The sequence below is a fragment of the Ischnura elegans genome, chromosome 9 (assembly GCF_921293095.1).
Source record: "Ischnura elegans chromosome 9, ioIscEleg1.1, whole genome shotgun sequence".
NCBI classification, from domain to species: Eukaryota; Metazoa; Arthropoda; class Insecta; order Odonata; family Coenagrionidae; genus Ischnura; species Ischnura elegans.
This window is the reverse complement of record NC_060254.1, coordinates 97566616-97593405: the sequence shown is the minus strand read 5'-3', so window position 1 is coordinate 97593405 and position 26790 is coordinate 97566616. Positions and strand designations below refer to the sequence as shown.

At 37.4% G+C, this 26790-nt stretch overlaps 1 protein-coding gene across 7 annotated transcripts in view; it reads right to left on the bottom strand.

Moving 5' to 3' along the window:
- LOC124165065 (gamma-aminobutyric acid type B receptor subunit 1) overlaps positions 1-26776 on the bottom strand; it is a 33784-nt gene extending 7008 nt beyond the window's left edge. For 3 of the 7 annotated variants that reach the window (XM_046542312.1, XM_046542313.1, XM_046542311.1), the window contains exons 1-16: positions 26465-26776; positions 26035-26178; positions 25838-25936; positions 18937-19071; positions 17591-17761; positions 16744-16960; positions 16513-16661; positions 16234-16363; positions 15989-16119; positions 15654-15795; positions 15401-15551; positions 13738-13978; positions 11665-11869; positions 5948-6204; positions 5699-5842; positions 3819-3939 (exon numbers count right to left, since the gene is read on the bottom strand). In XM_046542312.1, the coding sequence (XP_046398268.1) occupies positions 3819-3939; positions 5699-5842; positions 5948-6204; positions 11665-11869; positions 13738-13978; positions 15401-15551; positions 15654-15795; positions 15989-16119; positions 16234-16363; positions 16513-16661; positions 16744-16960; positions 17591-17761; positions 18937-19071; positions 25838-25936; positions 26035-26178; positions 26465-26476 (2449 nt within the window). In that variant the 5' untranslated portion in view covers positions 26477-26776. Of the gene's footprint in view, positions 1-1548; positions 1663-3818; positions 3940-5698; positions 5843-5947; positions 6205-11664; positions 11870-13737; positions 13979-15400; positions 15552-15653; positions 15796-15988; positions 16120-16233; positions 16364-16512; positions 16662-16743; positions 16961-17590; positions 17762-18936; positions 19072-20429; positions 20566-25837; positions 25937-26034; positions 26179-26464 lie in introns of those variants that run through there. The other 4 variants (XM_046542309.1, XM_046542310.1, XM_046542315.1 and 1 more) reach the window with 3 other exon arrangements.
- Between the last annotated feature and the right edge of the window lie 14 nt (positions 26777-26790).

The window sequence follows — 26790 nt, the reverse complement described above, 5'->3', positions numbered from 1 at the left end:
AAGGCTCTCTGAATGCATTCATTGAGTGGGTAACTGACATAATTGATGCATGTATTTTTCTTATTCATCGATGTTGGATGTTCTCTGTTGTCAAGACTTAAATATGGTGGTGAATTTTGACTGTGAGTGAGTGAAAAATAGGCCTGTCTTATATTCAGACCAATACAGTTAAAGCCCAAGCCTCCAAGTACACTTATTCAAAATATATCAATTGTTTTTGGACCTTGTTTTTGGAATTCACTATAAAAATTTTGTTTTCATATCTGAATGACATAGTAAACATAATTTCTTACAATTATCGAAACACTATCTGCAGAGGAGAAGATAAAACAAAAAACAATGCACCACATTCATAGCTAATTAATTAGTTGACAGCTATCCAAGGACCAAGACGTCACAGTGTTAGAGCACACGGCTGATGTAAATATCAGAAGTCTGGCTGTGACAGTAACTAAGACCAAACTTAAGCCACATGAATTTTGCATGAAAACTTATCCTACAATGACATTTTCTAAAGTCTTGGTGGGAGTAGTAGGCAGAACAGTGGGGAGAGAGAGTGATAAATTAGAGAAAAACCAGTTTGAACCATATTCCAAACTAGAAGAATGGGGTTGCTGCCTCCTAAACTGCCTGAGACAGCTAATATTTGTAGCAATGCAGGAAAAAGCTGTGAATTCCTACTAGAGATGTAAAACTACAAGGAAAAAAAGAAACAAGGGGAATGTGTGCAAGGTTTGACATTACCTGACAATCATCATGCACAGAATTATCTGAGTTTTCATGATGTGGTAAAGATAACGTTAGCATCAAAATATTTCACGAAATATCTTGAAAACTGGAAATTACTTGGGTATCTGAGACAGTGACCACCCTTTAATTAATTTTTATGAGATTTTGTAAGTCAGGCAAAATAATTTAGATGAACTTAACATCAGTTTACATCCAGTTTGGTCCAAGTTATGGTACAACCAAAGTTCTGACATTCACTGAAGCAAACACTAACAAAGAGCTACATAATTTAAAAAAAATTTTAGTCAACCATGGTGGCAACAGACGCTAGGACTCAAGACTGCCTCACCTTACATTTCAGGGTCTAAAAAGATTTAACAGTCCTTAGGTAGGCTCTGCTGCCAAAAATAGAGTGCTCTAAATAGGTTTCATGTGTCATTCATAACTTTTCCTGGTAAAATTTCAATATGAACTTATCACACATTAAAATCATTTGAACAATGATAGGGTACAGGACAGCCATGGTAGAAAGCAGAAGAGGAGAAAAAAGCCTGTGCACAATAGCAATTGTTTTAAAGGAAAGGCAAAAATATTCCTTTGGCTATAAGGGAGGTATGCATTAAGTTCAGGCAACAATTTCATCTAACAGGACTACTACTGGACAGAATTGATGGCAGACAAGGCCATCTCACAGAACCAGTAAATGTTCTAAATAAAAATTTACTGCATGGACAACAAAAAATGGCATAGTAATGTTAACATAGCATGTATGCACATGGTATAGCCCAGCAGCAAAAAGTTTGAATAACCACATCTTACCTACTCTGGGAAAGAGTCATGGACTCAAACTTCTTGCTTGCAGGCAGGCCAATCACAACCACTCCTTATGGGTGATTGGGATCTTCCTATCAATTTCCGAGATTGTAAAAACTCCTGGATACGTCATATTGAATAGAAACACCAATTGATTTTAAAACTGTCAGTCTGAGCGTTATTTTCAAGGTGTATTAAGCATTAATTCAGTCTCATGTAACTATACACTACACCAGAAGGGGAGCTTGTGTAACTGATTGGTTTGCAGAGATAGAGACAAGAGTGGACTGAGGTGATTAGGGAGAGATTAAGGTATGAACAGATGATGCTGCATGTATAACCCATGCATTCATAGCTCAATGGGGCCATGCAGAAGTGAATTCCACAAAAGGGGTATCATTGCAAGTTGAAAAATGTTGAAGAAAAGGAGTTTGAATGGATACTTTGATGATATTGTGGAGTTAACTCACCAAAAAGTAAACAAAAAGTTTCTTTCCATGTTAAATCAAGCTAACTCCACCAAACACATCCTCCAACGCATCGTTTTGATAGCAATGCAGCACATAAGAAGTTATAATTTTTATCATCTATCAATTTCAACCACCCATTCATCATTTACAGCTTTATTTCTATAGATACTATTATACATTTATACAAACGCAACATTGCTAAACGCAATTTTGGTTTGTATGCTACCTACGATAGCATCCACAACCACTATACCAGGAAATGTGGCAATCAACATGTAAAGTTCATCAGAAACAGTAAAACCAGCCTTTCCCCCCAGAAAATGGGACTCCTACCATATAACAAGCTTCCTAGAAACATTACAGTATCAAAGCAAAGCATCGCAGTACGGTATCGGGCTCATTGTTTATGGATCCACGTCCCGCAGCAGTTGCATCCTGGGCAACTTGTGCGAGACGCGACAACTCCGCTTGGTGCCTGTCACTGTTGGGTCCGGGGTCGCGCAGTGGTTTAGAAGCATTCGTGCAAACCACTTTTCTGAATCCATGAAATCGCAGCAACGGGTGAGTGGTTTCTGGAAACCAGGTATTACTTGTAGCAGTAGGAATACGAGTACAATCATGTTATGATCGCGAAAAAGATCACGGCTGGGAAGAGAAAGCGGCTAACAATTTCAGAAAGCAATATAAAATAATAGACAATTTGCATAAGTAATGATAGATTATTTGATTTACGTAAATTATGAAAATTACAAGAAATAAAAGTAAAGTTCGGATTATCCGCATTTTCCGATTATTCTTGCCGCCTCTCCCCATCGTTAATTAGCCATTAGGATAATCGGGAGTTTACTGTTCTTAAACATTTTCACTTGTGCAAAGAATCCATTTCATTCCTTTTCTCTCAACAATTGGAGACTACAATTTTTCGTCAAATTTGATGACTTCTGAATAAAACACATACATTCTGCTTGTCCCACAATTTTAAAACTCATGTGAGTTTTTCTGCATGCCTCCACCAAAACTCTTCCAATACACCTCATTCCTTTCTCATGACTACCTCAAGCACCAAAAAGAAATTCTCCCCTTCATGGCTGATTTTTTATGGCATAAGACTGATTAATGTATACCAACATCTTGGAAATATCACTTGGGGCTAGGACTATCATTAAGGAGAAAGAAAGCTAACACACTTTTATTTTACAATGAGCATGACTGGAGTACCTCTCAAAAAGACACTGGAAAATTTCTACTACATCTATTGAATTCTCTCCATTCCCAGTTCTGTTGCCACCAAGAGCATGCAACAAAAATTTTACGAGTATTTTTAAGGTTTGCCGACATTAATTCCAGTCATTCTACCACATTTCTGATTTTCAAGACTTCACAGATTATTCATATAAAAGTTTGTCATTTATGCACACAAGAGCAATGAATTTCATGTACGAATTGAGATATACTATGTAGTTTACCAAAAAAATAGTAAAAAAACTCAATTTTTCATCAGGATAGAAGAATCAATGTTAAACTAATGCATTTAGTGAACACACTTTAAAAGTCATCGTATAATAATGAAGCTACTGATAACAGCAGTTTGAATAACAATTGTTAAACATTAGAATGTGCAACCCCCATTGCCAGGGAAAACATATTACTCAATTCATAATGACCTGATGAATATACAGTATGCTCAGAAGGGTGTTAGCGTGCATACTGCATGCCTTCAAGGTCAGTATTGAAAAATCATTTGGAGGTATTACGCATGGAATATTTTAATGGAGGGGAGTTTGGAGGAAGGGAATGTGGACCCACCTGCAGGAGAGTCCACTTGTCTCCTGCGCCCCCCATGGCGTTGCTTTCCACGATTGCCACCACCTTCGGCAGCTTCTTTCTCCTCCAGCCGCTGCTTCAACAGCCTTATCTTCTCTTCTTTCTGCGTGAGTAAAACAAAATGTGGTGAGAAGCCAATTAAAACTACACAATGCACTCCATGCAACGTATATGCTAACTTCGGATGGATCAGCTCCCCTGGGGATCAGGTTGTTGTAGATCGGGATTTTTCAGAGACTGCATGATCCCTGCTTGGGATCTTTGTTGAGGGCACTCCAAGCGGATCACTCAATCCAGCTAAAGGAAGGTTAAACCAAGGTCCCTTTGATATCTTCATTTAAGAGCATGCCAATGCAGAGTTTCTCTCCACTTTTCCTGCCCTGATTTCTCTCCACAAATGTGTCATAGCTAAATTATATGAGTAAAATAAGTGATAACCAATATTTGACTCAATTTATATACATATGTAATTACCAAAATTTCCTTCCAAATTCTCCTCTAGTTGCTTACTGAACTGAAAAATGAATTTTGCCCTGTAGTAATAAGGAAATTTGGCAAGCAATGTGGACCTGGGAACAAAATTATTTATGAACTCTCTCCGATGGAATCCTGAAAAAAATGCATCTAGTTAATATACTGGGAAAGATCTTAATCTATATGATTGCAGCTGACAAAACTATTGCACATGAAAGTGTAATTGAGATTAGTTTTATCACTTTCATTGGCATCCATCATTGGCACCACGTAAGGAAGGAATGAGATTACATTATAAAAGCGCAACAAACACTAACAAGGATAATTCACTACAAGTAATGACCATACATAAACCAACGGCTATGATAGAGATTTAGTGAATGAAGTATCCAGTAAACTGATAGGTTACAGCATGAAGAGACAGGAGTTGCAATGCAAATGCCTGCTAATTCATAAGCAGTAGGAGGAAGAATACATACAGGCTGCCGAAGTGTAGGCATAGTGGCCATACTAGCAGGAGTGCTAAATTGTGCAGAAGTTGCTGCAAAAAAGAAGAGCTACAGAAAACACTTCACCAACAAGCTATGGCAACTGCGGAAGCTTCATAGCCAAGCCCCACAATTTTCCCTACTTTCTCTTTTTCGCCTTACTTGCAGCTGAAGTGCAGGAGCAGTTGCATGACTGTTCACAATTCAATGTAAGAATCTTAATTGAAGTTTCTTAGAGTAAGTCCTTGACATATGAGTAAGATGCATTCCGAGACCCTGTTTGCAAGTTGAATTCATTTGTAAGTTGAAAAACCTATGGAAGGCATAAAAAAGTGTAGTTATCCTGCAGAATGCAATGCTGCATTACAATTACTGCATAAACTCACGATGGTGATGAACTGATTTAGCTGAACATGCTACGTGGCTGGAGCTGAATAAAATTTTGCTGCCCACACGGAGGAAAAACGGGCAAAATGCTGAACAATTCCCAACTTCATAATGGTTTAATTGATACTTTACTTAGACTGTGTCCAAAGTGCAAGTTCCTCTATGCCACACCACTTCGTATCACCCAACTGCAAAGGTGCCAAATTTAAAATTTCCGGCACTCTTGAATGTTTGTACCTCTGAGAGTTAGTTAGTCAAATATACGTAAGTACAGGACTTCCTGTACTTAAAAATTATTTGAAGACTGATCATCTCACTTATTATGCCAAAATGAAGGTTAAGCGGCCCTTCACTCACTCCACCAAAAAAGGCACCACTGTGAATATGAGGGCTTCACTCAGGATTTGAACCTGGAACACTGATTTACAATGACAAACCAATCACCCCAACCTCAAGGATACCATTCTCCCTTGAGTAAGATTTAAATATTAGGAGATGAAAATGAAAACTTACTGCTGAGATGAGCTTCTGCAATTCGTCATTCTCAGCCAGAAGGCTTCTGTAACGCTCCTCTTCCTCCCGAGTCATTCCGCCATCAGATTGTGCACCATCACTCCCACGTTCCTTCTCTCCAGGATGTCTCATCACTTCAATTACCTTTGAGCAAAAAAAAGAAATGGATTCAAATTAAAAAAAAAACATCTTGATGACCTGAGTAAATTAGCAAGGAAATAGATCAAATAAATAATAAAAGTTACTTACTTTTGGCACAAATATCAAAGCCATACTCAGGAAACAGCAAAATATGATGGAGAGAGCCACGAAAGCATAGCCAGCATCTTGCTGAGATGCTATAACCATTGTAACGGGAGCTGTGATGAGACATAGCACTACAACATTATAGATGGACATTCCCACCAAACGCGAATCATTTATGGCTTTCACCTTGATGCTGCGAGTTTCGTAGGCCAAAAAGAGACCAAAGATCAGCACAAGTCCTTTGTAACCATAAAGTATACCTGAAATGGAGAAAATATTAAAACATGATTTTATTTGGACCAAATAAATAGGCCAAGTGACTGATAGTTGGAGAAACTTAGGGCCAGAGCATATTTATAGCTAGAACATAACATTTTAGTAAATTAAAAAGTATTCTTGGCCAATACAGTAAAACTTCGATTTCACGCACTTTGATTTTACATCAAGTCTCGTTTTTGCGCAGCGACCTTCAAGTCCGGCAGGAAAGCATAGGGAATTGCAATGGTGAAACTTCGATTTTACATCTTTTCTTGATTTTGTGCAGTCTTTCGATTTTGCGCAGCATAACCCCAGCCCCAAAGAGGCCGCAAATCTTGATTTTACGCAGTTGTCTTTCGACTTGTTTTGAAAATCCCGACTGGAGCAATATGGAGTTAGGTTATTTATTCGTCTCAATGAGTTGCAAAAATGAATACAGGGACTGTTGAAATGACATCGCGCTGTTGAGCATGAAACTAAAAACATCGCGAATCTAATTATTGCTTCCCCCTGCGCCCTCTCAGTAATATTTCAGGCTACTTTACGAACGCGAATATCGCTCTTAGTTCAAATTTGCCGTAGAAGGATATCGAAACTTAAAAGATACGCCAATCGCCATGTATGTGTAATTACTTTTGATTAAGACAGATGATCGCCGGAGATGTTAACATTATCACCTTTCGTGATACCACTTGTTGCTCTTTCTTTGTTTTACTCTCCTTGGAGTGGAGATCTACCAAGACCTACCGATAGACGACTACTCTAGATCGAAGATGCAGCCGCAACGCGACTTATTGAACGACGCTGTTAATAACATATTTATAGTAATTCCAGTAGATGGACGTTAATCCGGAATTATGAACTACGGAATATCTATCCCTAACTGTAGGTTTTCTAGAATTTTGCCAACACTATGTTTTCCATCACCCCAGCGAAATATAACGACGAAATGAGCCGTTAAAAATCCTTCCATGCCAAAATATTGGCTTCCAAGGTGATTCAAAAAAGATACTCGTACTTCTAGTATGGAAGTAAGTCGATGGCGATTCAACACGATGGTAAAAGCAGCATGCGTTTCTCACTCCGTGGGCTAAACCCACATCTGCAGGACGAATGGAGGCGAGGGAAAGTTGCTTGCGCGGCACGCTTATCAGAACTGACTCAACTTGTATCTCATTGTCAGTGGGTTTGAATGAAGCATGGTTGGACTTTGAATAGCCATTAGCTTAACTCCACTAGGTGGCAAGCATTTATTTTTAACGGAACGGGAGTTAATGCCCTCGGAGAATAACTCGCGTCGTCAATCGTTATATAATCATTGAAGTCAAATTCAAGACGTGAATGATAAGGCAGTCCCTTTAAAACTCAGGAATGGCTTAACACCATTAAATCGAAATACAAAAAGTGTCCGGTGTAGTTATCAGATATGGGGAAGCAAAATATTACGTGAAGATGAGTCACACGGCTTGTGAGTCGAAGGTCCCGGTGCTGAATTCGTGGAAGAATGCCGACAGAGAAGCTATTCCCAGTAGATTCAATCAACTAATGCTAAAATTTCATGGGGAAATGCTTTTTTAATGCGTAAAAATTATAAAGAGGGAAAATTATTCCTGACTGTTAATCATTTTTTTTATTCATCACTGGCGGCATGACGGCAGTTGCGCGGTTATTTAAATAGCTCACTTAAAAAAAGTGATCTTAACACCGGAAAAATCTGAATTTCCGAATATCCCGGGTCCTATGTGCTCTGTATTATCTATGGTATGCTATTTGGAAGGAGGTAACCGACAGCTGGGTTCATTAGCGCCATGAAGTAAAGGTTGGGGGGACAGGAACCCTTTGTTGGCATCAGGGGCGCAGCCAGGAATTAAGGCTAGGGGGGTTTTAGGTGCAACTAATACTGGGGGCTTGGGGGTATTGCATGCCCGCCAGGGTAAGCGGGAGGTGCGGAGGCCTTCCGCCGGAAAAAAATTAAGATAAATGGTTCTAAATGGTGATTTTTACGGCCTTATGAGGGATATTTTATTAATCCTCACCCTATTCTATAAGCAAAATTAATCCAATTAAGTAAAATAGATTTAACTCAAAAATTTCTATGAGCTCTGGGGGGGGGTTTTATCCCCCAAAAAACCCCCCTCGCTGCGCCACTGGGTGGCATTAGCCAGGTTGTAATGATAGGCTCCAAAGGGACCAGGACTTAACGTCCCATCTTCTGGACAGAGTGGTGCACTGGAAGTGCCCTCCACATTACACTCAAGTAGGGATAGGGCCATCTCTGATAAGTTTCTGCAATTGCCAGGACTTGAACACAGGCCCACAGGGTGTAAAGCCTTTGTGATGTATTAGCAAAATTTTGCTCCCTGTTAACCCCTTCACTGACGGATATTTCTCAACAAATGTCACAAAAAATGTCATATTATTTTATTACGTTTTTTAATTATTTACAGGTAGATATTAAATAAAAAACATTCATTTTAGCATTTTACGAAGTCATTTATTTTAAAATTTACTCTTATTATATCACTTTAAAAAAAAATTCATGTATTTCTGCATGAAAATCAAGTAAAATATTTCACAATAAATATAGTCACAAAAATTACTCATCATAAAAACAGACGATGGAGTTAGAAAAATATTATTATAAACTCCAAATTTGAAACACAGTAAAATATTATATAAACTAAAAGTCTATTTTTGTGTGGTACACTTTGAAACAAGGGGCAACGCAAAGACCCACATTACAGTCAGGGCAAAAATAGCGACTCTCCCTCCTCACCATTTTTCCACGCGCATCTCGCTTTCGGGAGCACACAGCACACTTCCGAGTTGGGTTTGACTTATTTTCCGTGGGTGGGATTATGTCTGGGAAATGTCTCTCGGTAATTCGGAGGGGATGGGCTTTTGCAGGTGGCCTACCTGCCTTAGGGGAGGGAACACTTGGGAAGTACAGTTCAATCATTTTATCTATTAGGTCCAGCCTGTATTGCAAATGTGTTTCATCACCACCTGTTTTTCGATATAAAACATATGAATTCCATAAGCAAATTTCCATCAAATGAAAAAATAATTTTTTGTAATATTTTTTCCCTCTTTTTCATGGGATTGGATAGTCAGCCAAATGCTGATCTACCCTGTCAACTTCCCCCATCGTCTCATTGTAATCGATGACTACCTTTGGTTTCATAACCACTGCCCCCCTTTTCTGCACCTCTCTCATTTCCCTGTTGTGAAATGTAGAGAGTAACGTTACTTCCTTCTTGTCCTTACAGAGAAGAACCAAAATTTTTCCTTTACGGAAAGCTGCCACATCTCCTTTCTTCATTTTTTTCTTCTTCAGCCCCTCTGGCATCCCCTTTCGTGTTCCGCGCACAGTTCCATAAGTATCACAAGAATGAGAAACTAGTTCCTCGGCTAGTTGTGGAGAGGTATAAAAATTGTCCGTCGTGACACAATACCCTTTTTCAAATAGTGGTTTCATCAGAGACAATACCACTTGGGAGGACATTGGATTACTTTCAAAGTCTTCGTCAAGAGTAGTGCCTTTCCCGGTATAAATGATTGTTGACCACACGTATCCAGTGCTGGACTCGCAGAGGACAAAAGTTTTTATGCCGAATCTAGCTCTTTGTACAGTAATTCGCAGGGGAAAAAAATGTTAGCTGTGAACACTCCAAAAGACTCCGTAGAACTGACACTAGAATTTTATGGAATGGGAGTGTAAGTAACCCAAAACAGATAGTGGTAAAAGGACCGAGGCAAAGAAACCAAAACATGAGGGTCTGAGGCATTGGGAAGGGAAAAATGGTGAGAAAGAGTGTTTTGGGTCATGTGCAGCTGTAAAAAGGGAAAGTGGAGGGCAGTAGGGAAAAACCGATGAGGGTGCAGTGGTTGCATGAAAGGGAGATCGGAGGGGAGGAGGATGAAAAGGATGAAAGGGCGGCCCCGACAGTGCATAAAAGGAAAGGCGGAGGGGAGAAAACAATGGATGAAGAGAAGGGATGGATAAACAAAGGGGTTGGAAGATAGAAAATATGCCTTCCCTGGAAGGGAGAAATAGCTGAATAGCCGAAGGTTCCATCTCAAATCTATGCACGGTCACAAATATTGACGAACTTGCAGAAATGAAATAATAATCAGTTGTATTTTTAGCTGAATAATAAACTGAAAACTAAAAAACAAAGATATAGTTGGTCATGATAAAGAAAAAAGACAATAAAACATCACTGAGCAAGTTGATTTTCGGTGTGAAGATTTTGGCACCATATTACTGAAAAAGAACATTATCAGAAAGTTACAGAAGACTACTGTTACATAGTTTGCAGAAATAGCTTTCGAACACGTGACCTTTGGAATAGCAGCTTGGACGTAATTTATTTACGAGGTCCCGTCGACTACACTGAAAAGTAATGATAGTTTTGCTTGGTAGTGTTTATAAAATGTTTCAAATCAATTTATTCACTGAATAAAGATATTACAACATCCTTTCCGATAGCAAGATTCGAACGCGCGACCTTCAGAATAGCAAGACGGCACTTGTCTGCCGACTCACTTCGGCTGTTCCAACGATTGATAAAAACTCTGTGAAAAGTCATCGCAGTTATTTATGAAACGCATTAAATATGTTTCTTTGTTCATTTATCTCGACATACAATAGGTTTAGAAACATAAACATTACGATAAATAATAGATTTTTCCCTTCTTTTAGACCTCGAAAAAACGTAGAATTTCGCAGGATATCATGCATTATGAAGACACTTATGCATTCTCGCGGCAAAACTACGTACTTCTAATAAGGGGACGAGATATCTCGTCCAGATCACGAAAGAAGAAGCGAACTTGACATAGGACGAGTTAACTCGGCCGCGTCAGTTTTTGCGCGTCTTCTTAGGACGAGATATCTCGTCCGAATCAGGGAAGGGGTTAATGGGGTTAATTTGAATGACTATACTAAAACCGTAAAACCTCACATATGAGACTTTTTCTGGTTCCGGTTCTGGCTTAAATCAGAACTATACTAAAGTGTATGACTAAGTGTTCTAAAAATTATGAGCAAGTGTTATCCTGAAAACTATACTCCTCCTCAATACCAACTCTTGATTTTACACACTTTGATTTTTCACAGTGCCCATATTTCGGTCCCTCCAACTGCGTAAAATCAAAGTTTTACTGTATAGTATTTCTCCAAATATAGTCCTCCCCCCTTAATTTTGAGGCTTCAGTTTCAGGTAAAAATTCAAAAAATGCATTTGAATATAGTCCCGCTCTTTATAATTACCATGGACATTTTTGAAAGAAAGGGGGTATTATATTCAGATAAATATGGTATATTTTTCATGTCTTGACTCAAACGAATAGCCTTATAAAATGCTCACCTTTTCTCTAATACGTACGTACCAAGAGAGTAATTTAGATTTGCAAAAGATGGAATTCCAAATACGTACAAAAAAATTAAAAATTCATACCTAACCACACTGTACTGTGCTGGCTCTCACAGTGCTCAAGTTCTGGTCGAATCTTGATATCATCTTCAGTGTTAAGAGGATCTTCCAAAGGAAACACTTCAATTCCCCTTTCGGGAGGGTCTGTCAGCTGCCATGACAAGAGCAAAGCTACATCCACAAACAAAAATCCTCCCACCATCACATAGAGTTTCCATCCTTCATCGGCCTGCCAAAAGTAACGAAAAAAGAGAGCTGAGCATCCAACATCATATAAGCAGAACGGAAGTTTAAAATCAATTGCAACTTTTCCACTCTTTATGCCTCTCAAAATTTTACCTTTGAGACACATGTTTCTCTATGATAAGCTTAATTTGTTTTTGATCCATGGAGGAAATAGATCATAAAGTTGCTCAGCCAAAATGCAAAAAATTTAAAAAAGTAATACTTAGTGAATATTTATTTTTCAAGCTGTTTTCTGCTACATACATTTTAAAAGTTGCTTTCCCCAAAATAGGTGTTTTCCTTCATGGTACCTATACACAGCCAAAAAGTATTCCTTGAGTTTAATCATATTAATATTTTATTCTTTAATAAGGAAAATATTATGTATGCCATTACTACTGAAACTTCATTTTCATTAAATTAAGGAATTAAAAGCGATAACCCAAAAATGAAGGATTTGCCACATGAACAGAGCATAAAAAATATCAGACTTTTCCTCCCTTTTCTCATCAAGACAATTTTGATGAAAAATTTCAACTCTACCAGAAAAGTTTGCTGAGAAATTATGAAGTATATGTAGTTACTAGATATGTACATCTAGTAATAGCACTTCAAGGGTAAAAAATGCACAAGTCCCAAAGTTAATCCAGGTAAACGAAGCTGTTATTAGCTAAGTTAAGGCACACTAGCCCAGTAATTACCTAGTGATGTGCGAAGTGTTGCCTGAATTCAAGGATAAAAGGTGAAAAACAAACCTGGCAAATATTATTAATATTCACAAGTGAATACGAGGCACTATAAAGTGAATTCAAGAATGCCACATTTTTCACATTACAGTCCCCACTTTAAGACAATACTTCACACCTAGCAAGCAATATCCAGGAAACTGGAGCCATAACAAAGCAAATACAGTTACATTCACAGCAAGATGAAGCAGAAACAGGAAATCTAAGGATGCTTATGTCAGCTGTTTTTTACTTGAGGGTAACATACCGAGTAATCTGAAAGTAAAATGCACATCTCTTGAAATATGAAATTAAAAATGAATATTTGACCTACATGATTCATTCCATACTTGTAGCCTATAGTCTACAAATACATAATGAAATTTGCAGGTGAAGATTTTTTCACCATACTCTATGCAAAAAAGATCTTTTATGATCAAATTCAAATCACTTGCTGTATACCACCCATTTGTAAATTACGATGATAACAATGAGAAAAAATAATTTAAAAAAATATAATGGTTATGAATAACATGTAAATGAAATGTAATCGTTACTGATAATTTAGATACTACACAACTCCAGGAAACAGTAATAAAGGAGATATGTTTGATACACACCTATCAGAAGAATGAACCAAAATTTGTTCCTCATGAACAATAATACAAGGCACTGTATAAACAAACAAGATAGTACCCAGTCACCTACCAAGGCACAAAAATACAATTGTCAAAGGAAGAAATTTTCAGTGAAAAATACATTTTACGTAACTGGGATTCAAACCCAGATCTCTCAATTTCTAGTCAGGCATGCTACTACATACACACCAACCATCATTTTCCAAAGCAAATTTAATAGGGGATGAAATGGAACACACAGTAAACAAGCATGCCTAATTATAAATCATAAGATCCACGTTTGACTCCCTATCAAGTCAAATGCTTTTATTGGAGTGAATTTCTTTCCTCAAGTTTTTTTACATCTTTGCACCCATAAAAGCAACAGCATACAAAGTTGCTGGTTTAAGCAGTTCTCTGATCTATCATGAAACAAGAAAATTGAATTCAATCACCCATTAACAGTGGTGTACATAACTTTGTCACCAATCCAAGATGGAGAGAAGATGAAAATTTGTTTCAATACCCACCTTAGGATCTGCCTTAGCCTTAGTTGTAAGCCTGTGCACTCTCCAAACTTTAGAAAACATGGCACCATATGCAAGTGAGAAACCAGTGCACAGCAGCCACGAACGAGCAGTGCAAACAGTTGGGTACGCCTCCCCTTCCACAAACCGACCATCCAGGCCCAAGGGGAAGACACTCCCGAGACACAGCACAACACCGACTAGCATCAATGTGTTGCACGCCGGTTGGGAAAGTTGTATCACCCTATAATAATGAAAAAAAATTGAATGAAATTCGGGTTTTACTTGATGTTGGGATCAAAAGTACAAAAATACACACAGCAGAGCTGCAAAAATCCATCCAGCAGAAGGGGAAAGTACAAACCGATAAATAACAGAGATGGATAATCCTTTCATGATAATTTTCTAAAAACTGTGTACTTTGGCTTTTGTGCAATGCTTCCTCTGTGTCTTTTGTACCATTGGAATATTTGATATTTTGAGGTGAGGATTGGAAGAAAAGAGGGAATACAAGAGATATAAAATGAGTACTGAAAAGGGGGGGGGGGGGGGTTAGTGGTCAAGTAGAAGGCAAAGGGAAGCAAATTCCAGAGAGGATGAAGAAGTGGCAGATAATCAGATGAATAGCACATTGAACAATAATTAATCGAAGCTATAATGTACAACCTATAATGATTCTATGGAATATGATCTGATATCAGTGGCATAAGTAGAATATGGTTTTATAATGCTCTTTTGCTCTTTGAGGGCCAACCACTTTTTATGGAATGTTAAGGTGGCTAATATTGCATCAGTTTGAGGAAATATTTATTGAAACTTTAATTTTTCATAAAATGAAATGCTCAATGAAATTATCTTTCATATTTGACCGTGGGGGATCAAGGGGGGAGGCTCTCTATTGGAAGTTTATATTCTATCAACTCAATAAATCAATGTATACAAATAATTTATAATAGCCACTTGTCTGCACTCTTTTGATTGCTCGTGGCACCCTCAGGGATAATGAAAATTTGCCAGGGTCATGGGCAACAAAATTTAGAGAGGTTATGAGGAGGAGTGTGTGTTTGGAGGAAGGAGTTAATTGGGGATGGTATCATTTCAGAGACTTTGAGCCCCTTGAAAGGCATTGAGTTAGGCCACAAAATAAGAATATCCTTAAAGAATGTCTGTATCACAATGTAAACCAATTATATACTTCAAAGATCACACAAGTCATGAAAAATTATTAAGTTTAGCATGCATCCCTTAGTGATGAACTTAATGAATATTCCAGGCTTACTGTATATTATTCACTGGATGACATTGTGAGATGATGACATTTAGTTCACAGCTCATATATTCCTAATAAACAGGACATAAAACAGTAAGTAGACAAAAAGAAATTCAGCATTCCATACATTAGGAATCATATACATATGTTATGGATAGATCCACAACATAATACATATGTACATGAAAAATGTTTGAGGAGCAAAGCTGAACTATTAAAAATGAATACAAAACATAGTCTCTCTCCTAACTTCAATAAAAGAAGTGATACTCCTTTAAGAGTACATGATTGATAAATGAATCATGGTTTTCACAAGTTCTTGAGGTAAGAAGAAAGGATAATTAATTAAAAATAGGACGTGATATGTAATAGGATCCTGATAAAAATGAGTATTACCTTCGGTGACGATGTAAAAAATTGAATAATATTAGTGCAGCAGCCCAAAGAATACCCACAAGGGATATTGTGCACATAGAGACAAAGAGTCCTAAAGACACAGTTCGAAGGACTCGTCGAACAATGGTCCGGTCTTGTGGTACTTTGCCACCTGAGGAAAGATACCGAAGGTCAATTTAACATATAAAATGGGTCAATAATTTGAAAATGCTATTCACAGCTTAAATAATAATATAATATAAAACTTAAATACCACTCCAGCGTTCTCTGTTGAACCAAGTCAAATTATCACTCTGGGTGTCATAGTATCCAAGAAGAACATACTTCCCATCCACAGCCTGCTCTATTTGAGTCAAGGCAATACGATCACCTTGAGAGCTGAATGCAACATAGCCCTGGAAAAAATGGCTTGCTAAGCATTAGCAGAACATTACAGAACCTATCCTGCAATAAGTTATCATCTAAATTTAAACCAGACCTTAAAACTGATTGCATACTTAGTGTTATAACTCTTTTACATTACTAACTAAGATACCTTTTGACTACGTATTCAACAAAATTCTGAAGAGAACATTGGACGAAGCTTACCGAAACTCCAAGGAACTGGGTTGAATTGATTGCAGAGTAAATATCATCAGCAGTCTCTTTATCAGTGTATGTGAAGTCTTTCAAGCTTCTCTTTCCTTGCCTGTTTAATTTTTCCATTGTTTTATTAAATGCTGAAAGAATGTGATGTTTATTTATTAAAACAACTGACATGCCACAAATTCCAGTCACAATATATTATTATACCATTTCTTCATTAAAGTTACATCCTCATGAACAAAACTGACCTAAAGCTACAGCCCAAACTGCATCATAAGCTAAGGGTGCTTCTTGATATCCTTCAGGATAACGCTCTTCGTCAATTTCATATCTCTTCTTCAGTGCTTTATTAAGTCGCTCCCGGAAGTCATTCGTGGTCTTAGGAAAAAGTATTGAAAATTACAAATCATTTTTGAAACAACAGCAAAACTTACTAGCAGAACGGCCAAGAAGGTTATTGATACTTCTCACATATTTTCAAAAAGGCATTTAAGGTGAAAGATAAAACAAGTCAAAACAGGACATACCATTCCTGATATAGTCTGCTGTTCATTTTGATTCCACATAAGTGCTTCTGTGGTCAAATGACCCTCTGCTGCCATCTTCATTTCTTCTGCAGTGCATTTAATACCTTCTTGATCCAAGTTCTCAACAAACCAATTATCCTCATACCAACCTTGAAATTGACGAAGAAACATGCATTCAATAAAAGCCAATGTCAATAGAATGATGATTTTCAGTGATTATGAGATACTTACCAATAAAAAACCAAACATGTGACTTCCCGTAGAGTTTTTGCTTGAAAACTTCACACAATACGCGGCGAGCTGCGACTACATAGAAAAGTCCCACTATTACACGAGCATCCTGTCGCCTCAAATTGCGAACGGCATCAGTGGGGTCACTCAAGAAACTTTGCCGCGTTATTATTTCTATCCCACTACGTTTACATCTCGCTTCCAAATCTTCAACAGTCTAGAGAAAACAAGAGACAATACACATCTCGTTAACCAAAGCATGGAAGAGATATCAAAATTGATCTATCAATATGTACTACTAAAAAAAATGAAAAATTCAGATTCAGACAGAAGGGCATCAATGTATTATAAGTATGGTCAAGAACAGGATTCAAGGCAAAAGGGATCCTGATGCATTAATTTACCAATGGTGATATTTAAAAAATGCTATTTCAAATTGAATCATCTTTGAGGAGACTATAATAGAGATAGCATACCATATAAGTTATGATCATAGCAATAGTAACATATATATTTCCGAAAGTAAGTTCTCCCAACCACAAAGAATGATTTTAGAAAATGCAAATGTCAGATCAAATACAAGTTAATTCAATAAGTATTAAAAAGATACACTCTTCAAAATCCATCATAATCTACTTTCACTCATATGGAATGCTTACATAGATCATCTGTTAGCCAATGGAAAACTTATCAATCACAGAACAGATAATTTTTCCCTAAACAAATATTAGCTGATATGTTGCATTTAAAAGACAGGACGAATAAATATCTATCAAAAATGATGCTATTAATGAATCAAAAAAAGCAGTGACAGTGATTTTAAACAAACTATTGTATTTTGACTCACAGAGATGAAAACTTCTTCAGCTTGCTGGAGAATGGCAACCCTTGACCACCCATATTTCTCCATCAGCTTAATGCGGGTTGGATTATGAACAGTGGCTGATGGATGAGTCCGAAAGAGAGTTGGAAATCGGTTTCTGTCTGAGAGTGCTGGAGAGCTGGCACCATAGCAGAGCTTGAGAGGGATCATAGAAAAACAAATTATAACAGCACTAATGGTGTTGTTCCCTCAGACATGAAATTACTATTTATGAAAAGGATAGAATGAAGGAAAAGTTAAGTTATAATGAAAAAAAATGCTACCCATTCACACATACAATCAATCATACAATAAAAAAAGTGAAATTTGCAGCCCACTTTTCATGAGTTTATGGACATTATAATGTCTGAACCTATAGGTTCTGGTTCTTCAACTCTTTCTGGGAGAACAGCTCACTGAGGGAATGAATTGCTCATTAGAGTGTAAATATCAACGAATCATGTGAATTATTTACTCCAAGGGTGAAAATTTTCAAGGAAAAATCATTTGGCTTGGCTAGGTTTGATTTTTAATGATAAATTTCAACCTTGGTAACTGAATTAGAACCTACACTGTGTACCTAGCATGACTGTGAACTTGTATCATGCAGTGCTTTGACCACGTGAGGCCCATTCACAATGCTGACGAAAAGCAATGGCTCTTTCAGCATGAGTTTTTGACCTCACTAACTTATTTGCAAAACGACTAAGGTAGCCAAATTTTCAACGTTCTAGCTTTACTGCTGCTATTATAATAGACATAGAAAATTGACTATTCCCCACTTTTACCAGAATGGCAATCTATCGTGGTGTTTTTCTGAATGGCTGAACCTTCAGAGAGAATATAAGCATTATAATATACCATTGACCCCATTGAAGTTATCTGTTAACAACCATGCTTTTCATGTTCTATCTGAAGACAAAAGCAGGGGGGGTTTGAAACCATGATTAAACCATATTTATTTGCTTTTTTATGTATTTATTTGCTTTGCTATGTTCTAGTGATTTTTTGTACTACCGTAATTGCATAACAAAATATGTTTCATACTTAAGTTGGTAATTTCTGTATTGCTACTTTTTTGACTAGCCGTAAGCTTGTACTTAAACAACCGGGCCAATAAACATTATCATTATACATTTTTATCAACTGCCATCCCACAAAACCATCATACATGGCTGCAGAACCCAAAATCATGTTCATCGCTACAGAAACCTACTCAAGGATTTCATTCCTCTCTACCGTATCAGACACCCATATCGCAACTGGGTGCAAGGCTCAACCATTCTTTCCTTATCTTCTCTTCATCCTTGTGTACATAGAAAACGACTTACCACAACTAAGTTCCACATCTTTGCTGCCTCTGCCACTGTTGTGCAAACTGTACTGCAGCCAGCAAGCAGCATAAGCTTTTGAGGCTTGTTGTACAATAAGTTGTACATGACAGAGGCACCAAGCCCAGGTTCGCACTACAAGTGAAAAAGGGGTAAGAGTCATTCTTTACATCTGGTATTCAGATGCACAAAATTTACCCACCTAAAAATTGAGCAAAACAAGCACATAATTAATACACAAAGCTAGTTTAGGAGGGGAAAATTATACACGAGGGAAATAAAATATCAACAAGGCAACTTCCAATTAATTTCTCATTTTTTGGTCCAATAGCAGTACACATATGAAAGTAAAAATATCATAGACAAAATTTGAGAAAAAAATTGGGTACCCAATTTTACATCAAATGTGCAGTGGAGTGTAAAAACTGTCAAACGTTTTGGTTTGAAGAGAAATGAAACTCAGAACAGAATCCTTGATGGAGTGGAGCATTTGAACTTATCTCTCTGGTCTAAACCCTCTTAGAAAGTCCCACACAACTACCCCTATGGAGTGGAATGTAGCACTCCAAGCCATGAATACAAGGATGCCATGAGGTCTCAATTAATTATTGAACTACTCGTTCACAAAGTGATGAATACAAGGATGCCATGAGGTCTCAATTAATTATTGAACTACTCATTCACAAAGTGATTTTCCACCACAGCAAATGAACAAAGAGTGAGGAGTTATACCCCCTAGCAGATCCCAATACAATAATTAATTGCCGCATATATCTAACAGTTTCCAAAACTGTTTGACATTTTATATGGTAATTCTTTATGATTTTACAAAAAGAAATGCAGTGAGCCATTGATGTGGACATACATACTGATAATTTACTCCACTGCAATTTGAAAAAGATGAAAGCACAAGTTAACTATAGAAAAAATAGCATAATTAACAGAATAACAATATGGCATGTACTTTAATTTCTATGATACAATTATGTATTTCTGCGCATGGAATAAGTCTGGCATCACTCCAGAATTTTGGCTCAAAATGAGCAATTTCAGTCTCTTATCTCAAAAGGCTATATGTACCACATTTGATAACTGCATAGTGCACCTTATAATTTTATAGAAGAAATCATCAACAGACTTAATCCAATGGCAAAATCGGATAATGAAACTAGCAAAAAATCTACAAGAAAACTAAACACAATAAGCACAAACCAGTAATGGGTGAACCTACATGTCAATTACACACACCAAATACATAGCACATACACAAAAGCAGACGTTACAATAAAATAATAACAGCATTTTTACCCATTACCAGATAGAACAAAAAGAAGTAACAACATAGAATTACAGTGTGGTTTCAACCTGTATATTAGCTAAGGATACTGTTGGTCATTTTTAAGGTAAAAAGGATTAGTAGGTTATTCAATTTCCAACACCATCATAACAGGTTAATGTACCCCCTGAATTTACAAAGCAGAAGCCTCACTAACCACCTTCATGATATCTCTTTGACTCTTCACTAGCAAGTTAGTTCATCCTCAACACATGGGTAACATTCCACCTCACCTTCCATTTTGGCAGGCAGACAGTCCAAATTTCTACGGAAACCCTTATTCCTTCCTAAAACTGGAATAATTTGGCAAAATAACTAATAAAGTCAAAACAAGTTCAAAGAATACAGAAAACAACTGAGAAAATTATTATACTTGATAAGTAAAGGAAATTCAGAAATAAATATGCATGTATGTACAGGAAATGGAGTAGAAATAAATGCACTTGTAATGATACACAGCATAAAAACAAAAAAATACAAATTATTAAGGTCGAGTTCAGATGGCAGAATATACCACATTGAATTTTCAAGTCAGCAGGCAAATATTAACATCAGATTGTCATAATAAAGATATGGTTTATGGCATATTGCAGTCAGGCTGATGTCAGTTCACATAGGAATGAAAATAAGCTAACATCAATTGACACAACTAGATGCTAATTTCAAATGTCGGTCTGACTAATGCTGACTTGGAATTTTTTCATGAGGGTTGGGGAAATCACCCACTGAAATACTTTCATTATTTTCTACCTATATTCTTTATTATATTATTCACCAACCACGATAATTTTCATTAATAAAAGGAAAATTATAGTTTGAAAGTTGTAAACAATGTCAACATTCTTAAAAATGAGTAATTTTGCCAACAACTTTTCAGAACTTTTATGTATCACAACTTTGTAGCCTATATGCTATTTACATTCTCAGAGGATTTTTTAACCATGGATCATTTGATGATGCCACCTACTGCAACTGAGGTTTTCATGCACAATGTGGAAAACTTTCCATAGCCATTGATGACCATTGTATTGTTTCATTTATGAGAACCACTATCAGCAGGATATTTGAATTTCACAAGGCTTGGTAAAGAGTTTGCGCAGTTTTAATAGAGATCATGCTTGCTTGGTCACTGTCTATGAGGCCTTAAGTTCTTGTTATCTTTCTTGAATAACATATGGAAAAATACGATATTTGTTTGTCTGTCAGCTATGCATTTCCGTATGGCTACAACGCTTGGGATCAAAATTAGTCCATGGTGGCATCTCATGCTCCCGAACTCCATAGTGCTACTTTCAGTAGTGTATGACGCGTGCTTTGCATCGTTTTGTCATTACCATTTGTCATGTCACGTCATACAACTTCTGCAATTGGACATCCTGCCAGGTAGGCACACACACCTCTTGACATGCTCAGAGGAGAAACATATCTCAAAGGATACTATACTCGCCTTCAGTGCCAAATCTTTCTGCTGGGGTATGCATTCAAATGGTGTTTTTGGTCTGCGCACAAATAATGATCAATGTTATGGAGTGGAGTATAAGCTAATCCCATGCACAGTACACAGAATAATTTTTTCCATTGTTTAGTGTTCAGCGTCTTCCACTCACTGTCTTACTTCAATTTTGAGCCAACTGTAGGATGCATTGGGGGGTTTCCCACTTCTCTTTCCCACTATCCTGTCCGAGCAACGCCGGCTAACCTGCTAGTGTATTATGTAATTATCAAAATACATTGGGGGTTTTACTCCTCAATACAAGAATTAAATTTTTTTTTGTTCATAGTAATGTTCTGCAAAGCAATTATAAATAAGCTCCAGTCTATCTGCGTTCCTCTGCATTCAATTCACCTTCTTTAATATAATTTTACATCATTAGGATGACCACTCAAAACCCAGTCTAAATTTCCCTGACTTTTCCAGATTTGTTTCATTACTTTTATACCTTTTGATAAGTATTTAACAGAATATTCACCATTGTAAGAGATAAATATGTGATCAAGAGTAGAAAAATAATAACTTCAAAATATATTCAATAAATTCGTTCAAGCACGAACACTGTTAATGAGCTATTCAGTTGGAGGAGAGGCAGTGCTGAGAGATAAAGGCGGGATGAGCTTACAGTAGCCAGATGTGCACGCTTGCATCAATCTTTTATACAATAAAAGTGGAACCAGGGATATTTGGTCTGGTGCCAAAATAATGGAATGAGAGTTATTTATACAGGAGTAAGGATAATCACCCAGGAAGTGGCCTTGGAAGACTAATACGGCCACCCTGCAGAAACTAGTCCCCGAGTGAGAGAAAGGCCCCAATGGAAACAAATCACATGGGTTTCTATGGAAAAATAGCAAACCTTAAGGCACCGAGAGGAAATACAAGGTTTGGTAACCCAGCTAATAGACTCAGGAAGTTAATATTGGAAACATCTCAGAGGGATTGAATTACAGAAGCCCTAGGTCTTGCCTTCTGTCATCAGATAGGTAACGGGAAAGTCAGGTGCTGATAGTCTTTGCCTCTGCTCACCCCCAATTTCTGCAGCCCCACCCATAAAGATATTTGGAACCGAGTACATATAACTTACTCTTTTAGGTAGGATGAAGGCATCAATGCCTAATGTATTTTAACCTCAAGGAAGCTCAGAAAACTCCCAAATGGGACTCACTGACCTGGCCAAAAATATCAGCTTGATTCCAAATGAGTTTTCATATGGAAATATGATTTGTCCCGACTTTATTTTATTCATCCTGACTTTCCAGACAGATTGAAAACCCATGAAATTCCCTCACTTTCTACGTTATCTACAAGAGTGACCATTCTGATCACCTCAGATACTGCTGATGTACGTGTTAGAATGACAACGAATAATCTGAGTAAATAAAAGACCAACAAATCAGGTTACATTATGACAACCTCTTAAAATATTAGCCTTGAAGGGACATTTTTGGTAGACCAAAACGACCAAGAATTCTATCGTCTTTTTGAGATCAGTGCATTCAGAAAAGCAACACTGCTCAAACGCAGGTTATATTCGTCACCCCATGTATCTCATGGACAAAAGAATCCTTGGCACCAATGGTTGAAGAACCCAGGCTTGGTATCCCACTGATTATTTGTGAACAGATGGATAATCAACAGTTCGTGCGTAGGTTTCCGCGGCGTTGTTCACGATGACTGCTAACTTTCGGGTTCTCCAGCCGCATCTGTCGTTTATGGTTGACAACAGTTTCGAAAGCCATCCTGCTTTCATCTTCAGGTCGAAGGTGAGAAGTTTTCGTTTTTTGCCATCTTATATAGCACTGGCTAATCTCCCCCTGTGCGCTGATTGGTCAGCACTCTCTTCCAAACGTTGCTGATTGGGTAGCTGTTGTCCCCGTTAATATTTTGTGTTTTGTGAATTTCAATTGCTTCCCTGTCAACAGTTCAATCAGATTCAGAATCAACAATTCAGAATCAACAGTTCTCATGATAGGGTACAACAGCGTACCCTCCCAATGAATTTTTTAATTAAATTAAGCCCATGGTGATTTGGGGTGGATACAACCAACTGGAAGGTAAGCTTCATAGTGTATCTTTGAGGTCGGGATGGACTTTGAATTTTGCTTTAAGTTTGCTCCGGATTTTGTCCTAGGTTGTGTTTCTATTTTGGCCACTGCATTTCCTTGTTTACTAAGAGCACTTAAGAGATTGTCGGCAAATCAGTTGATCTTCATAGCTTTGTTCCACTGGTATAGCTCAAGTGTAGAACTAGCAATAGTAGCACACATAAGTATCCAACCTTCAAGAATGATTTCCTCCACGTCAGGCACATGGAAAACTTGGTGAATAAAATCTGCCATACTTCCATGTGCTTAGGCTTAAATTAACAATAACAATAACAGTAATTTACAAAAAACTGTATCAGGACGTTAAAGTTCAAAAAAGAACACATATTACAGCAGAGTTATCAATAAAGATAAAAACTTGGCCAAAACATAATGGTAAGGAGTTAAAAAGATAACCAACTCAAAGGATAAGCAGGAGAGAAAACATAACCATTAAAAATCAGGAGGTGATAAGCCTAACTGATCCCATAGTAGTTGCAACATTTTCCAATAAGTACCTTGCCAAAATGCCTCAGCAATTACAAAAATGTGATACTTACTAGAAAAACATTTAATTTAATGCACTGTCAATATATGGTCCTCTTTCCTTTAACATGTAATGAAGTGCATAAATATCCATAAAGAAAAACTTTCAGCTGGAACTGAAAATATTCCTTCCACAATCATAAATTTATCATGAAGACCTTGACTTTCATAATAAATGAGTACTTCAGAAATGGTGTTTCCCAACTACTTAAGGTAGTAAAAATGAAGATGATTCACGAAAAAGATGATGTGAACAACAAAAATAATCATCACGCTTCACCATGTAATATGTTCAATAATGTATAATATTATTAATAATATGAGTCTCAGCTTTTGGGCGTTCCTCACATTGTGTTGTCCATAGGTGAAGACAGTTTCTCCAGCCGTCCTGCTGGCGTCTTCACCTCTGCCCTGAAGACACCAGCAAGATGGCTGGAGAAACTGTCTTCAGCTATGGAAAACACAACGCAGAGGAACCCCCGAAAGCCGTGACTCCTATGGAGAAACGCCGTGGAAACCTTAGACCCAAGTTATTAATAATAGGCTTGGATTATTGTAGGGCTAAATTAAGAGGGGGATAGTGCCCTTTGTATAAGCTTGGACACAGTCGATGGGCTCTGCAGGTGGAGGAAGGGGAAAACTCAGAGAAAAGAATGGAGTGAATGTGGAGTAGCCACAAGCCCACACTTAAATCAACCTTTTTTCAAGGAAACATTTGAACCAGAGATACCTAGCCCAGTGCTGAAATAAAATAATGAGGGTAATTTGAAGGGAAGTGAGGACAATCACCCAGAAAATGGCTCAGAAAGACCACCAGAACCACACTGCTGAAACTGGTCCCCGAGACAAAGGCATGCCTTTGTCTCGGGGACCAGTGCATACATGCCCCACAATCTTATATGGAAATTTGGTAAATTAAGGCACTAATAGGAAACACAAGGCTTTGAGTTTTTTAAAAAAATTACTTTTTTAACAAGCTTAGAATTTAGCCACTATGGTATAGAGTGATTTTGTTGATCCCAGGATGCTTTGGTGAAGCTTTCGAACATCACCAAACCAAATAATAAATATGAGGTGGGCCACAGAAAGAAACTATAGCCCCCTTCCTTAAATGTAAAGTATTCATAGGCAAGCTTCGTCTGGGGTGATCTCTAACCTCAGCTTCCTATACCAGCCATTGGATTGATTAACTGAGCAAGTGAAGAAGATTGTCATCAAATAGTTTTAAATATCCTGAACAGTTCGATTCATACAACTAATTGATTTATTTTATTCACGCCTCAAAGATTGAAAAGAGAACCATCACACTAAAATAGTTAAGGGCTAAAGTAAAACTTATTTCAAAGGCACTTCTATCAATCATGGTCATAAACGAACTATAAAAATACATTTCTAAAATTAATAATACAAAAATTCAATTAATTCCTAACATACACTAACCTCACTGTCATTCCAATGTAACCTCAATGTGAAACCAGGAAGAAGATCTGAGCGTTTATTTACATCTTCCAGAGCCAGCATGGCAGCAGGTTCGCATGCCTATTCAAAAACAGATATAATGCCAAACATTTTATGATCTATAACTATTATCAAGGGAATAGGAAATAAATTGCAAACAAATATTGACACATCCATACCTGTCCCCCCTGCCATCCTCCTTTTCCTCCAATAGGAAATATTCCGGCTATATGGAGGACTGATTCGTCGTTCACAACACCCAAAGCAGTGGGAGAGGCTGCTATTATCCCCCCACCCACAATGCCCAGGAATACCAGAAAAACCTACGTACAGGAGTCATTTATTAGTGACTGAACATATCTCTCATCCATTAAGGTGATAGCATGCTATTCAAATTCAAGAGGCAAATATCTGTGCACAATGGAAGAAGGAACTAGGAATTTGATGAATTTGTTCGGCAAAAGGAGCTTAAGGATTATCATGAATAACAATTAGAATACATGCCGATCGATGTCAGAGTCAAAAACATCATTGATGTGACCAAAGATGACATATTATTTGGCAGTCCACTACTTTTCAACGGAAAATTTCCAGGGAAAATTTACTGACCTGGTAGTCCATGACCCTGAGACACTCATTCGCCTCCCATGATTATTGACCGAAATCACCAAAATTCATCTCGTACAATCTCGCACAGGCGCTCTGAGGAACTTTGTGATTGGCGCTTCTGTTTTCGTCTGCTTCAATTAGTTCACTGAACAACCGTACGAGTCAAATCAAGAATTATTTATGTATTTGAAGAAAATGGAGACAATGATCTGTATCTGGTATTGTGAATTTCCTTCAGTGTCCTAGATTTTTAAATATTGGATGAACCTATTGGTATGAATATATTTTTTACTCGTGTGATTATAGAATATGAGGCGGGGAGTCGC